Source organism: Pogona vitticeps, chromosome 2 (genome assembly GCF_051106095.1).
Source record: "Pogona vitticeps strain Pit_001003342236 chromosome 2, PviZW2.1, whole genome shotgun sequence".
NCBI lineage: Eukaryota > Metazoa > Chordata > Lepidosauria > Squamata > Agamidae > Pogona > Pogona vitticeps.
The window spans coordinates 293,518,606-293,535,363 of NC_135784.1; the positions used below are offsets into that span (position 1 = coordinate 293,518,606).

A 16,758-nucleotide genomic window follows, 5' to 3' on the forward strand; every position below is an offset into this window, starting at 1 on the left:
CCCTCGGCGTTAGGCCCCTCAGCCTCACCTCCTGGCTCATGTGGGTGATCCGAGTAGATCTAGGTGGGAGCAGGCGTTCCGCCAAGTATCGAGGTCCTAAACCGTTTAGGGCCTTATATGTAAGCATTAACATTTTGAAGTCAACGCAGAAACGGATGGGCAGCCAGTGCAGCATGGCCAGAGTAGGAGATATGTTGGTATTTTCTCACTCCAGTAAGGAGTCTGGCCGCTGCATTGTGCACCACTTGAAGTTTCTGTGTCAGCTTCAAAGGAAGCCCCACGTAGAGCGTGTTACAGTGGTCTAATCTAGAGATTACGAGCGCATGTACTAAGGTAGCGAGCGCCCCCATGTCTAGGTAAGGTCGCAGCCGGGCAATCCGCCAAAGATGGAAAAAGGTGGTGCGGACTACAGGGGCACCCGCCCTCAGAACTTCCATCATATATACAGTACTATATACAGTATCTATATCTATAAGATCAGTGGCAAAATGGACATCGTACTGACAGCAAATGTTCCATGTGGAAAAATTCACATGGTCATATTTGCATGTTTATGAAATACTACACACTACAGGTTCTTCCCATCCTATGGGACTTTCTATCATAGGAAGCTAGACTGGGTCCTACCCGTCAGCAGCGAAATACTGTAGCAGCTAACAACATGATGAGAGTTACATACAGGTATGGTTTTGGTTCAATGGCTCCCAACCTTGGGTCCCCAGATGTTCTTGGACTAAAATGCCCAGTAGCTGTGCTGGCTAGGATTTCTGGGAGTTGTAGTTGAAGAACATCTGGCGAACCAAAGTTGGGAAGCATGGTATTAGCTTCACTGGAGCAACTGGAACTTACTTCAAAGGGGAAACTCCTAGGATTGGAGTTAACATGCATGTTAAAAACATAAGATAAGCATTAGTAATATTTACCCATAGTTTGAGTGTATGAGGAGGGGAGTGTTATTTCCAGAACAGTGAGATGAGGCTGTGCCTATGGGTTTAATGATTGCCTTTGAGTGTGAACATACTGTATGTCCAGAACCCACCATAAATTAGGTCCACTATTCTTAGTGAAGAGAAACATCACACAGTTCAAAAATAGTAATGTAAAACTATTTTTTTAATTGAAAACACACCTACAAAGTAATATTTCACAAACCAGACTGGGTATACTCAGCTGCCAACCCAGAATGGGTACAGAAAGGAGAGCATTCTGTAGTACCTGATTTCTGTAAGAAACAGAGTTAGTGTAAAAAATAATTGAAAAATATGACATGCTTTTAACACATCCCCCCATCGTTATATCACAGAAGGATAGATAACCTTTTATATGAAATCTTTGTGGTGTATTTCCAAAAATAGTATCCAATCAAAAGCAAAAACATAATTATAAAGTTACTTCAAATAATCTAATACTAACCTTTGTACACACATATTATATCTCTATAAAAATATTTCTAGTTACACATCAGAACGTATCTGTTTGTAATCTAGTTTTCTTTTCTGTTAGCACAAATAAGAAACAAATAAGAAAAAAGGAGTATCCATTACAGCATTCAGGCAGAGAGATTATTTAAGAGCTTTGCATTGTTTAAAGCAATAGTCCCCAACCTTGGGCCTCCAGATGTTCTTGGACTTCAACTCCCAGAAATCCTGGCCAGCAGAGGTGGTGGTGAAGGCTTCTGGGAGTTGTAGTCCAAGAACATCTGGAGGCCCAAGGTTGGGGACCACTGGATTAAAGCACTCTTGGTTCCTGAATGCACTGGGTTAACTCCTAACAGGTTTCTATGAAGAAGTGCTCAAGGGAAGCTAGGTGAGTAGGATTCACTATTGCTTCACTGTTACAAAAATGCAGATATACGCAATCTGACACTTTCAGAACAGTCTTAACATTTCCACTTCACATACAGAAGTGTACAAGTCAAACTATACAATACATCGAAACAGTATCACATGCTTTCCTTCTGGTGATGTAATTCCTTCAAAGCTCCATGCCTCCGCAATCAATTTGAAGATGGTTACCTCTCATGACCGATAATAAAACATAGCTGATCTGCAACCCATGGTAAGGTAAAGAGATTTTTTAAAAGAGAATCCCACTTCTAATGATGCTGTAGCTATTTATAGTTTGACCCTGTGCGTCTGCAGGAATTATTCACAGATCACTCTGTTGAAAGCATGATCCTGTATGTGTTCCATAAGATCCAAAGGTCATAGACCTATTGGCAAGTTCCCACAATGAAAAAAGGGGCACCAGAAGCTGTAGATCTGAAAAAGGGGGCTCATGAATGGCGGGATCCCTGGCATGGAGTGGAACCACTGCCACAGCATGATGACCTATCAAGCGGGCAGGTAACAGAGCTAGAGCAATGTGATTGTTCTAGTTCTGGGGCTTTGTGAAGTCTTGTTTAACAAGGCCACAGAGTGTACTGCATTGGGACCACTTGCCATCTGTACATGCTGATGAACTTCCACAGTGCCAACATAGGAGGGAGAAGGGAGGCTGCAAATTTATTCAGTAGGGAGGTTCTCCCACATCTCTCCTGTGCCACTGATATCCCTCACAAGAACACTTTTGCGCTGATTTCTCATGGAAACAAGGGTATGGAATCCATGTGTTGCAGAGAAGACCTTTGTGGTACAGTCTTAGCTGCACATCTGACTCCTGTAGCAGTTAGGTGAAGGGTTAATGTGTGTAAAGGAAAACAAGTTCCCTCCACTAATGTCTTTCTATTCTTTTTGAAGACAAACATTTCTTGCACACACGAGAGCACTGAGGCACACAGGGATCTCCCATGTATGCAAGGTCTCCAGCAAATTTAGAAATGTAGCATCGCAACGAACAAGGAAGCTGAATGTTCTTCCAGTTCTGTAGTTCCATAGAAGCACTCATGGAGTTTCTCAAATTCACAGAGTTTTTCACAGGGAGAGAAACTTGCTTTTGTTAGTTTATAAGTGACTCAATTAGACTCCCCATCATTTGGCCATTCTATAGCCATACAAATTTCTGGGCTGCTTTCATTCTTAGCATTTCCTTTCATGCTCTCCATTATTGCCGAGTATGAAACTTTTTAGAAAATGAGTTTCTCACAAATTAGAATAAACCAGCCTTGGTAAAGTAATGTGTTCCCAAGAGGTATGAAGGAGAAGGTTTGAGAAAAGTGCAATTCAAGATATGCATATGCATGCAGGAGAGAAAAGTGCTATGGTGTGTTGGATGAAAAATGAAAATTCAAGCTTTAGCTAAGCATTTTACCACTGAAGTAGGAGGAGTTAATATTGCCTCCTACTTCACACCAACAAGTCACTGGGAATCCAAACTACAATATTGAAATTCAAACAGTTGAGAATCTCAATCCCAGCCATTTCCCCTTTTCTCCAGTTATTTTGTCTCAAAATGCCATTATATAAATCACAGCTTGGAAGTGTTACTTTCTGTGGACTACATTTCCCAGAATGCTATCCAGGGATTCTTGGATTTGTAGTCTATATTTCCAAACTCTGATTTTTCCAGTAGATTGTGCAACACGTATATACCTCTCCTGTCTGGCTTCTATGACAATGAACATAAAATACATATAAAATTTTCTTTCTTCCTAATTAATCTGGGATTAAACTTGAAGCAGACAAAAACAAATTACAATATTTGATCATCACAATTTTTAAAAAACCAGCTTTACTTCCTTAAGACCTATAATATTCCTCTTTTAAAATCCTCTCCTATATTTTCAATATGTACTATGCATTTTTTGCTATGTATATATTCTTCCCTCACCCCCTCCCACCAAATATTTCAGCACCACATTAGTTCTAGTTTTCTAAAAGATTGCCCCATCTTCCTTCCATGGCAGTTGTTACCGGAAAATGTGATAGGGGAGTGGAAATTTTTTTCCTTTGCAACTCAGATTAAAATGCGTTTACAGTGGGGTCTTGACTTAAGAACGGCTCGAGTTAAGAACATTTTGACTTAAGAACCACTCTCATAGGAAAATATTGACTTGACTTACATACTTAGATTTGAGTTAAGAACTGAAAAAACCCACGTAGGAGGCAGGGAAAGTGCAATATTTGAACTTTCAGTTAACTGTTGGTCAGTGAAAAGGGTATCTGTCTGCTTCCTCACTCCTTCCAGCGTTTAGAGAGTGGATTGGGAGTCTTCAGACTGCCTGGTACTGCCTGGACTGTATTTTCCCTGCCTTCCCTGAACCTTTCTTGACCTAAGAAAAAAAGAAACAAAATATCCCCCTCTAGTGGTCGAAGGCAGAATAGCAGCTTCCCATTAGTTTCTATGGACGGAAAAGAGCAGATACGGATCAAATGGTTTTCAATGCATTCCTATGGGAAATGCAGATTTGACCTGAGAACTTTTTGACTTGAGAACCGCCTTCCAATACGGATTAAGTTCTCAAGTCAAGACCCCACTGTAGTAACAATTTTCTTGGTTTATGTACAGAAGGGAAATGACCAAATTGAGTGGGAAATCATCCTACCTGAAAGTATTCCCTACCCTCTACAGTTCTAGCATTACATAGAAATGTTGCTGAAACCTGTGAGATACTCTGTGCATCCAGCTGTCTACCACTGATTTGAATTGTAGCAGGGATTTTCAGAAGTATATCCTCCTCTTAAAGAGGTAGGAGTGAGGACTGGTTTGAAATGTTGACTGCTTTATGATGTAACTCTGAATCATAATTCAGCACTACCTGCTTGAGTGCAAAGGAGCTCACACAAAACCATGGGCTTGTACACTTCTTTCTCATTTCTAGTCAGTTGCTGAACAAGCCAACAAGATCTCTGTGTTTTTCTTCTCAGACGACTTGTTTAATAGCTACATTGCTTGTTTTAAATCATAGTTTCTGGTCTACACAAAACAATAAACTAGGAACCTGCTAAAGGAACACTGAATTCCAGTTTATTTCTCTTCCTTGTTAGGCAAGAGAAAGAAAAGAGAGTGTGGTGTGCAGGTGTATTTGTTCTCATACATGTAGTACTAAATTACGATCTGGTGCTATGTACAGGTATGGCCTCATTGGTTTGAAGCATTGACTGCCCAAAATCCTTTCAATACACCCCAGAATGCCAACTTTCACCCTTAGATGGCTAATTTTAGAAGGCATTTTACAGCACTGAGAAAATGGTGAACAGTTAAGGTTATCTCTATACCACAGATTTAAACTGGCCTAATAGTCTCTCCTGCCAGGGAATTCAATTCAATCTGTGTTTGTCAGAAAAGTGGTAAGAAGTGTTCATAAGAGTTCTCAGTGCCTTGACTTCAGTGAAGAATCCATGAAATGGATGTATATATATATTCAGCAGGGAATGACACCCTTAAAAAGGATCATCTAGACTCCCAACGTGCACAGAAAGTTGAACTGTCAAATTCCCTCACTGTGCAACTATAAATCTAGGTCAGACCTACACAAGTTATGACCCTTGGCGAAGTTGAATGCAACTCATCAGCCACGTATCAGTCTGACAATCCTCTAATTTTTGCAAATTCTGGTAGGCAGCCAAAGTGGGCAGTTTCTCCAGCTTTCAATAGGCCATCGTGCTTGGCTGGTGGGCTACATTCAGCACGTGCTTGGTCCACACTGTGCCAGCCTACTCTAGGGAGATCAACAGAATGTTCTGAATGCTTTGATAATGGTGTCCAATGAGAACGAAATCTCTGGTAGCTATCTTGAAGGCCCACAGTGATGTGGTACCCACAGTTTACTATCCCTCAGAACACTTGAGGGATGAAGACATAGTTCCTGATCCAAAGTGCATGTGTTTGTTTCCACACACATACATATACACACACACACACATATATATTAAATCTCTGGTCCTGAAAGGACAATGTGCATGAGTAGCAGTACTTGTGTTAAGTAGCAGTATTGCAGTCCAAAGAAATGTAGTGTTACACATACACAGAGATATTTGTGAGTTCTTGATCTAGGGAGTCAATGGGACTTGAAGGTGCACAGCACCAGGAATTATTGTGCTCTTCCTGATCCTAAAATATCCCATTGTGTGGAAATAAAAATGTAATATTGCCCTCTTTTGCCCTCCCAAATAAACCCCCAACAATAATATGTATCCCTACTTTGACTGTTTCACTGATCATAAAATACGGAAAAATATGTTTTAAAAAAGAATACCAGATTTGCTACTCGCTTCTCTAGGAAATAGCATCAACTGTAAAGAGTTGATTTGCCATGCAATCCAATGCACCTCTATTCCAAAGTAAGTCCCATCTGCTTGAATGGTGCATACTTTTTGACAAGAGGCATAAGAGTGCAGTCTTAGTGGTGTTAAAAAGGCATAACCATAATTTAAACAAAATAAACCCTTTACAGAATTCCTCTGCTTTGCTTCTTCAGCTTTAAGTGCGACCACATTTATACGGGTAAGAAACATGTACACATTAATATTCTTGCTAATTTGATTACAGACTATTTTCCATCCCTAAGGATGTAACATCACAATTTATTTATTTCTTAGGGACAGAATCATGTACTGCAATCATTACTAATTTAGACTATTCTCCCTAAGGGCTTTAATTAGAATTTAACAAGACATGCCAAAATGTTGTCATTCCACTTCTCTGTCCTCTTGTTCTGCATAATGTTGAGGTAAACACAACATGGCACCTGAGGTCATCTTATACTTTCCCAACCACCACCACGTTATTTACTGTGTGAACTGCAGAACTTAGAAAAGTCACACTTAAGACATCAAATCTGCAACCTCTCAGCTAGTACGGCCACTGTCCACGCTGATGGAGGTATTTCTGGGAGTTGCAGCCCCAAAAAGTAACTTTTCTAAGCTCTGAGGTTGGCGATAAAGCAAACGGCATGATGACCTCATGTTGGGGCATGGTGCCTACTTAGCAGTTACAAGAGGACGCAAAGAAGCCTTTTTGTGTTACAAACCTCCATGTCTCTCATAATGTCTAGTTAAACCCCTAAATCTTTTCAGTGCTCTGTTTGGAGAGAGGGGGGGAAAGCGAGCAAGAGAAGAATGAATGAATGAAATACAGGAAGGATCGGACAAAAGTGTGCACTTCCCATATTTCTAGTGCCTGGTATTGTAATTCTTCTGCCTCACATCTTGGTTTCGCTGTCCAAGGGCTTTTCGTTCTCATTCTCTTGCGAGATCAGCTGGTAAGGCTTCTTCATTTCATTCTCTTCTATCACAGAATTACCCATCTCAGCATCCTTGCTCCTCAGCTCGTGCCGTGATAAGTGTTCTACAATCCCAGCACCAATCGAATCTCCCAGGACGTTGGTTGTGGTGCGCAGACGATCCCTATAGGATAGGTTGCAATTTAGATAAATCAGGCAGAGCAATTGTTAGGAAACAGCAATTGCATCACAATACACATACGTAAATAGCCTTTCAGTAATATTAGGAAAGGAAGATGCATTCTGCAGTACAATTTAATCTGTGTTTGTGTTTTGTGTTTTGTGCTACAGCCCTGAAAATATTCATAGTATGCAGAACTCAGCTGAGAAGCAAATCCAGAAAGCATGGCAGAGAATTAAATGGCAGGTCCAGAATGTCAAAATATATATACATTCTGTTGGGAAGTCTTTGTGTGTATGCTACTTTTTACACAATATAAACAAATAAATGCCATCAACACAGATTGCTCTTACAAACAAATCTCTGTGGAGTTGCATCAGCTGGAGCAATTCATCATGTAACAAATTTTAGATTCTATTTGCTAAAACATTTGTCCACTGTGTTCTTTCCAACATACGGAATGGCAAAAACACCATAGTGAGAGATATTGTGATTACATATATATCTTAAATAGTTTTACTTGTTACCATTGACTCCTTTCTTTAAAGAATGGTGCACATGGGGCCCTTTGCATGTTCCCCATCCCAGTAGCCCCATGGGGTTGGACTGATAATCAGAAGCCGACACACAATCATCTACCAGACTTCTTAGCTAAACAGAACCTCTGCTCTACCATGCCAGCTTATTTTATCTAAAATGTGGGGGGAAAAAAACTCTGAAAATTCTGTCCAATGCCCGTGAGTACTATTATTATTTTAAAGAAAGACAATGCATTATAAAGGAAATTAAATGAATGACTAGTCTAGCCCGTTCCATTTTATAATGCACCTCATATTTCATTCATGAAGAAATACTCACAAAAACCAATCCACAGCAATGATAAGAGTGATATCGTCTGTAGGCAAACCAACAGATGTCAATACAATCACCATAGTGACTAGGCCAGCCTGAGGAATTCCTGCTGCGCCAATGCTGGCAGCTGTAGCTGTGATACTGTTCAGAAAAAGGAGACATCAAAAACAGTCACATGGTGTGTTTTTTCCCCCCATTTTTATAACATCCCAAGAGTCTTTCAAGCAGGTGGTTTGGAGCTAAATGATGTGCTTCCAATGATGTTTCTCACAGTCAAAAATGTCACAATGTCCCATGGGAAAGACTGGCGAATAAGCTCAAGAAACAATCAGCAACGGAGCCATTTTAATTAATAAACGAGAAAATATATTAATAAAACAAAGGCAGCACTTGTGGCTGAAACTATGTTCATAGCATAAGCCAAATTATAACTTTCAGTCCATTCCTCCCTGGCAAGTGTGTTTGTGTGTGTGCCCGTACCCTGGTTTGGTGCATGCACGCATCCCCTGAGAATCACTGCAGATTCTCATTCTCTTCACCAGTGAGGGACAGACTGAAAGTTGACTTGGCTTACACGGCAAACAGAATTTCAGTCATTAAGTGTTCTACCCGTATGCAATATAAACACTGTATCTGTCAATTAGGAAAACGATCACAAAGAATTTCTCAGCTATGTAGAGAACAAGATATCCCCCACAAAAACAAAACGAGTCTGAAATCACAGTTTCATATTGTGCCTAATTCATATTGCACCTAATACACATACAAACAGCCATAATACATTGATGAATGCATATGAATACATATGCAACCCTTTCATAGTGGAGCAGCCCATCTGGAGGCCACAAAACAGCCATGTCTGCAGGCAATGACATTAGCCATAGTGGGAACTGGAAGTCTGGGCAATGTATCTCTTAACTATTTAGAATTTTATTAAGGTCATGGAGGGGGAAGCCTAAATGGATATGGAAGGCAAGCACAGACATCGTGTGTGTGTGTGTGTGTGTGTGTGTGTGTGTAGACTTGCAAACACAATAAAAGCCCTAATCCTTGAAATGAAAAAGTAGCTTTAATATTTTCTTTCAAATACTTTCTTTCTTTTCATTTTCTATTACAGTAAGAGATCAGAGCCAAAATACTTCCCCTCCCCCTTTTAAAAATAATATGGCCTTTACTCACAATCTTCTTGATTTAAATTTGGTTAAACAATGATTAACTAAGAAAAAACGTAGTAGAGTTCTATAGCCCTACTGATATGTACCTGGGAAGTCAATTCCTTGTACTCAATATTGCCTCTAAGTAAACATATATGGGATTGTGCTATAACATGCAAATTAACCTGGCTGAAATTTGCTGTCTTACTAGTGATAAACATATAAATGATGGATATTTATTTATGCTACATTTCACTTTCACTTTCTGGCCCTCCAGACGTGCTGGTCGACATTTCTCATTATTCCTGCCAACATGGTCCCCTAATCCTTTTTTGGAGCGCGGGGGGGGGGGGGGGTTGGATAGGCTCTGGAAGCTGGTGGGAAAAGGGGGCAAAAAAAGAGACATCATCTCTCAACTCCCTTGTAAATAGTATCTGGATCTCATCCTTAAGGTGTGCACATCTCGATGCTTTAAGCCATGGATGCAAGATGATAAACCTCGCCTAGAGATGAAACATGCCATGCTCCTCATCACAAGTACACTTAGTGAAACAAAAATGTGTTTTGCTCCCACACCATGTGAAAAACTGTTCCTAGTTTCACTATTCAATAGACACAACTCAACCCTGCACATTTTTGAAAGGTTTACAAACCTGATTGTGAGAATCTGTCCGAAGTTTAGATCCATGTTATTAACCTGTGCAATAAAAATGGCAGCCAACGCCTCGTACAATGCTGTGCCGTCCATGTTAATAGTTGCACCCACAGGGAGCACAAATCTTGTAATACGTTTATCTACACCATTATTCTCTTCTAGACACTTGAACGTGATTGGTAAAGTGGCAGAACTAAAAACCAAAAAGAGGTGAAAAATTCAGAAAGAGAACATTACTGTACTGGAATAAAACCCCCAAACACTTGATATAGACAATAATGAAAACTTTTTGTTACCGACAACATGAATATTTGTTTGTGTGAATGAACCACTCAGAGCAAAACCACATAAAGAAGTCTCCTGAAATTGCCCAGAAGACTATGCTTTTCTGTAGAAATATTTCATACACTAGCTATGAGTCTATGCCTTCTAAGCTGACCTTTGCTCTCTGAATGCAATTACAGGGTTATCGTTTGCAGGGGACACTGCATGATTTTTAATCAGGAGTTTCAAATTTGCTTATAAATTTATTTTAAATTGTTTCAACTACTGATCTTTTAAACACTGTTAGGGCTTAATCATGCCTTAATATTAGCATCTTAATTTATCATACTTTTAAACATGCATGTTTTAGCTGTTGTGCGCTGCTTTGAGCCCCTTTCCTGAGGGGGGGCTTTCTCTGTGAAAGAGTGGGGTAAACTGCTCAGGTACCTTTTCTTTCTTGGGGCAACTCTACAGATTTAAAGTGTTTTCAAGCTGTGGAACTGTACCATACAGCTGTGTAACTGGTCCCTCTCTTCTTAGACATTAATTAATTAATTAATTAATTAATTAATTAATTAATTAATTAATATGCCACCCACACTACCCAAAGGTCTCTGGGCGGTTTACAACAATTAAAATACAATACAATTTAGAACAATTAAAATACAATTAAAATATATATAAAAATGCCATTGGACCCACAGCTGATATTATTTCAATTAAAAGCCTTCTGGAACAGGGAGGTTTTGACCTGGTGCTGAAATGTCATCAGTGTCAGCGCCAGACGAATCTCAGTCGGGAGGGCATTCCATAGTCTGGGGGCAGCTGGCAAAAAGGCCCTTTGTCTACAAGCCATCCCTCTTACCTCCTTGAGGGACGGCTCTTTCAAAAGGGCCCCCTGGCTAGATCTTAACTGCCGGGTAGGTTCATATGAAAGGAGGCGGTCCTTCAGGTATCCAGGGCTCAAGCCGTTTAGGGCTTATATATTATTATGATTGTTGTTATTCTTCTTCTTATAGTATTTATAATATCTGAAATGCTTAAAATGCTTGGTAATATTGTCCTGAAACAAACATGTGAATCATTGATTTATACCTAGTGTAAATGATGAATGGGAATCAGAGAAAGGATCACACTGTGAAACTAACAGAGGAAAAATACTGTTGTAGCACTAAAACAATTTGCAGAGCCTTGAAGAAGAGGCCAGACTCTTGATTTTTGCTACAATGCACCACTGCAGATAACATCTTCATAAAGCACACCCAATGAATTTAGCAGGGTGAGCTGGGTAGTCTGAACAATTGATAGATCATCCACCCTTAAGACTAGGGACGATGATGACAATAACAACAATAGTAACAGCACCTAGAGTTCAAAAGGGGGACCATTGTAAAGTGATGAAGTTATATACTGTATTTGCGTAGACAAACAGAATGTAAGTGATCTAAAAACAAAAAAAGAGGTAAATTTCTGCCTAAAGGCAACTATGCCTTGATGAGACTCTTCCTACCTTGAAGATGTTCCCAAGGCTGTGATGAGAGCTTGCAGCAAACCTCCAATAAAGACCCAAGGGTTCCTTCGAGTAATGAAAAAGTAGAGCAGTGGGAGAACAATAACCGCATGGATAAGCAAGCCAATGATCACTGTAACTGTATACATGGCAAGCTGACCTCCAATCACACCCATATCTTCCATTTCAACAATTTTTCCAGCAATCAAAAACAAGATACCAAGGGGCGCATACCTATAAACAAATCACAGAGTTAGTGCATGATGCGCAGCTATCCAAATGCAAGCCTATCCTGTGCAGAATTATACCCTACATGGAAGACATCCATTAACTACTTGCACTCAGAAAATCTCTGCTTTATTCCAATGAAATCCAACCATCCTAAACATGGTCAAACACGGTCAAGATTTCAGTTGAATATTAGGAAAAACATGCTAACTGTTAGAGCAGTATGACAGTGGAACCAGTTGCCTCGGGAGTTGGTGAGTGCTCCATCACTGGAGGCATTCAAGAAAAACTTAGATAAGCACCTGGCACATATGTTTTGATTGTATTCCTGCACTGAGCAGGGGGTTGGACTTAATGGCCTTGTAGGCCCCTTCCAACGTCACTTTTCTATGATTCTAAGAATATCAGTTTGGGATTTTGTCTTGAGAGCCTTATGATTGAAAAGATGTCTACAAGTGTCTCAACCAACCAGTCAATTCGTTTACTGAGAGTTCTGTCAAAAAAGACGTAGAGAGCAGTTTTGTTGCCTCCTAAGGATGGTGTGTCTCATGAGAAAAGAAGACTCCTTGGAAAAGACCTTGATGTTGGGAAAGTGTGAAGGCAAAAGGAGAAGGGGACGACAGAGGATGAGATGGTTGGACAGCGTCATCGAAGCAACCAACATGAATTTGATCCAACTCCGGGAGGCAGTGGAAGACAGGAGGGCCTAGCGTGCTCTGGTCCATGGGGTCATGAATAGTCGGACACAACTAAATGACTAAATGACGAAAATGAAGGATGGCATGACAGCAGCATCCAACACTTACCACATAATTAGTGCAACCAGTCGCATTATAGCCTCATTAAGGCTGTCAAAGAAGTCTCTCAAGGCCCGTCCTTGCTCCCTCATGTTCCCAATCACCAGGCCAAAGCTGATCGAGAACACCACGAGTCCAAGTGCGTTCACTCCGTTTACAGCCCCTGGAACAGGGATCATTTCTTTTCTCAAGTGAGTTAGGTTCTCTATTGCTTCTGAAACATTGTTGATAATGCCGTCAAGGAAAGATGTTTCGTTAGAATCATGTGCCGTACTAGGAGCGCGTTCCTCATAGTTGGTTTTGAACTGTCAGAGACAAGGGAAAGGATAGATATTGCTCTTCCATATTTTCCAGGTTTTCAATTGCAACTTTGAAGACAATTTATTCGAAGCCCCCTGGACAGATGAAAGTACAGTAGGACCCCTGTATCTGCATGGGATTCGTTCACAGCCTCCCTACTGATGCTGAAAAACACAGATTATAACAATTGCTGTTTTAATAGCAAACGCTACACATATAATGGTCTCTGGCTCCCTCTAGCGGGCAGTTCTGGTAACCTCATCTTTAGAAATACATATTTCTATGACTTTTCCTTTAATATTTTTAATATTTTCAGACTGTGGATTAGTAAATCAGTGGATACTGATCCCATCGATATGGGGGTCCTACTGTAATCTAACTATTTTTACTTCCTAGCATTCTAATTTTTATATATGTTTTGTGTAACAACAAGGTTTGCCTCTTCTCTGCATTTTGCCTTTGTTGTAACAATATTTAATATTTCAGCTATGCAATGCCCTGCCTTTGGATGTCCAAATGGCTCCAACATCGCCAGTCAGTGCCAAGTTAAAACGTGGCTGTTACTTAAGTGCTTGGGACCTAGGGAAATCACAGCTTGTTTTTTTCTAGTCTGTCAGTTTGTGGGTTCCAATTTAATTAAATTGTTTTAGAGTGTTTAAATAGTTTACATTAATTAAACCACTTTCCCCACTGATTATTTATTAACTCCACTTACAGCATATTGTGTTATATACCAGTTAAGGCCCACATGTGCTTAGCAGTACGGATATAGCTTTATACCGTGTTTCCCAGAAAATAAGACAGGGTCTTATATTAATTTTTGCTACAAAAAGCTGCGTTAGGGCTTATTTTCAGGGGATTTTTTTTTCATGTACAACAATCTACATTTATTCAAATACAGTCATGTCATCTTCTGGTCGCTGCACAGTGCTGCACAATGGTGAAGGGTGGGGTTTCACTTAATTGGGTCTTACTTTTGGGGTAGGGCCTATATTATGAGCATTCTGAAAAGTCATACTAGGGCTTATATTCAGGTTAGGTCTTATTTTCGGCGAAACTGGTTATTTACTGTCAGACTTATATTACTGAAGGCTCCATTATACAAGATGCCGATTTCTCATCTAGAAGCAGCAAACCTTTAAGAAAAAATAGCTGTTAGTTTATTCTAACAGCAGCCTCCCTCAGGCATCATTTGTCAAATTAATATCATTTTGCTTTGTAATTGGGAGAGAGCATAGTTTTGTTTGTGAGTTTTATGTTTCAGGCATGTAACGCTGAAAGATTTGTATGCCTTGATGGATAACACTGTAAAATAAGACCAAGCAAAGATTTCTCTTCATGTGTGACCCAACCTTATGACAGAGGCAACAAATTAAACTTCCAAATTTTCAAGCTCCCAACGAGTTAACAGACAACCCTGGGTGTAATCTAGAGATGTCAATGCTCCTATGTCCTGTCCTCACAGGAAAAGATGAAGAATTGCATCGTGATTTTTCTCACTACCATAATGCTGAGAAATTTCCCGTCCTTTTAAGTAAGAGTTCTTGTATTGGTAACAATGATATTTTACACAAATATTTTTGAGCAAAATTGTGCAGTTCGCACAAATTACATATACAGTGGTGCCTCGCTTAATGAGCGCACCGTTTAATGACGAATCCGCATAGCGACGCGTTTTTTGCGATTGAAAAACCGATCGCATTGCGATGTTCTGAATAGAACTACGCCACTAAGTTATCATAGTAAAATGCAATCAGTAAGTCATCATGTAAAAAGAAGCAGAGAATTGAAGTAATTAAAAAACCAAAAAAAACCCCAAAACATTAAAATAATAATAAAGAAAATAATATTTCCAAGATAATAAGTAAAGCCAGCAGCAAGAAAAGAATCTCAAATATATATATGTCTGGTAAGTACTACTTATTTTATCACCTGCTTACTAAAACAGTATTACATTACAAAAAGCAATCACAAAAATATCTGCAGGAAAGGAAGAATATAAAAAACTCAGATTATTTTTCATTCAATTTTCTTTGGTTCCTGAGATCTCAAAGCATGCAATGAATTCTAGGATACAGTACATTCTCTCTTTTAGTGATATAACCTACTAATTTTTACCCCATATATTCTGACTGGCTCAGAATACAATGTGGCCACAAAAATGATTTATGTCACCTAAGTGCAATAATGCATTTCTCTTTTCACAATATCAGCCCTGCAGAAGAGTGAAGAAGCTACACATAAGACTTATGTACTCCTTTGAAAGATAATCTACTGTATTCTCATTTGAAAAGAACAGCTGGCTATTACCTGTTTAAAGCAGGCTTCTACCAAATTTGGTGGAAACATGTTTCTGTGAAGAAAAAAATACAACAATTTGAGACTTCTTTGTCATCTTTTACAGTCACATCAAGATCAAATGGAGAAAGAATCAACTTATTTCAACACCTCAGGAAAATAAAATGGCACATATTTTTGGTTTATAGAGTAGAGAATACACCTTTTTGACACTGGGCACAATTGAATGCACACTGTTAGGAAGAAAGACACATTGACATCAATTGCATTTATGCCATACCTAGAACTGGGTTACATATTTACTGTCCATAGGAATGGCATTAGCTACTCTATACCTGGTTAGCATGTTCTCTGTGTGTGTTTGTGTATACCAGTACTGTATTTACTCTGACTTGCAGCAGCTTTCCAGATGCTTTTCTTGTCACTATCTTCCTAACTGCTTTAATGTGATATGCATCAGTCTGGGACTTCTGTAGACAATGTATGTACAGTATCTTATATGGTGTCAGTGGTATACTACACAAGCATCAGGAGATATCCCCCCTCTCATCTATAAAATACACAATGGCTAAGATTTAGAGTCGACCCTTTAACAAGATTATTAATAGTAGTTCCATACAAAATGTAATCTAGGTTATAATACAATGCTACCTATTTCTTGTTAATCTTGGCAATTTCCCCCCATAACTTTTGAACTACAGCAATCCTGCTACTCTTTTTTTGGTCACAGTCTATCTCAGTACGATAGCAAAACCATACTATTAATCTGATTGTTGGCATGGAGCATATAAATTCAGAGAAATAAATTTCTGCCACAGCACTGGGGCTACAATTTTTGTGCTATTTGGAACACTCCTAATTGCCCCATTGTGTGGATGTTTAGTTTGCACTGAAATAGAGCTGTAGGTGGTGTTACGTGAGGTGATCATCTTGCGATGTATTTTCTGGGTTGTGGCACTGAAATGGATGACAAGAACCCCCCCCCTTCTCTGTTTTCATCTTCTCTACCATTTCAAGATTTAAATACATTTTCCCATTGATGCAGCTCTATTCTAGATAAACAAGATACATCGGCAATATTATGTGTACTCTGGTAGTTAGATGCATCGCTGTTTCACTATGTCCTTTGCTTTATTTAACAAACCAACCAACAAAAGGAAAGTTGTTGTGGCCCATTGAATGGTGGCTGGGGGAAGACAGGAAAGGGGGCAGGAAGAGTGACATTAATTGGAAGGGGGACAAATCGGAGTGACCCCAAGACCTGTCTGGGCTTTTCTCACTGCAGAAGAAATTTCAATCGGAGTGAATGAAAAGGTTGCTCAAGTGAATTATAAAGAAGATCCCACTTAACGTAAGAATCTTTTTAGGGTGAACCAGACTGCTCCAACTTCCCTTGTCTGGACATGCTCTAATTTTG

At 39.6% G+C, this 16,758-nt stretch overlaps 1 protein-coding gene across 1 annotated transcript in view; it reads right to left on the bottom strand.

Annotated features, from left to right (window-relative positions):
- Positions 1–1,095: 1,095 nt before the first annotated feature.
- Positions 1,096–16,758, bottom strand: part of SLC1A3 (solute carrier family 1 member 3) — a 64,675-nt gene continuing 49,012 nt past the window's right edge. The window contains exons 5-10 of the mRNA XM_020795674.3: positions 15,354–15,396; positions 12,753–13,048; positions 11,719–11,952; positions 9,943–10,137; positions 8,142–8,276; positions 1,096–7,286 (exon numbers count right to left, since the gene is read on the bottom strand). Coding sequence (XP_020651333.1) covers positions 7,082–7,286; positions 8,142–8,276; positions 9,943–10,137; positions 11,719–11,952; positions 12,753–13,048; positions 15,354–15,396 — 1,108 coding nt within the window. The 3' untranslated portion in view covers positions 1,096–7,081. The remainder of the gene's footprint in view (positions 7,287–8,141; positions 8,277–9,942; positions 10,138–11,718; positions 11,953–12,752; positions 13,049–15,353; positions 15,397–16,758) is intronic.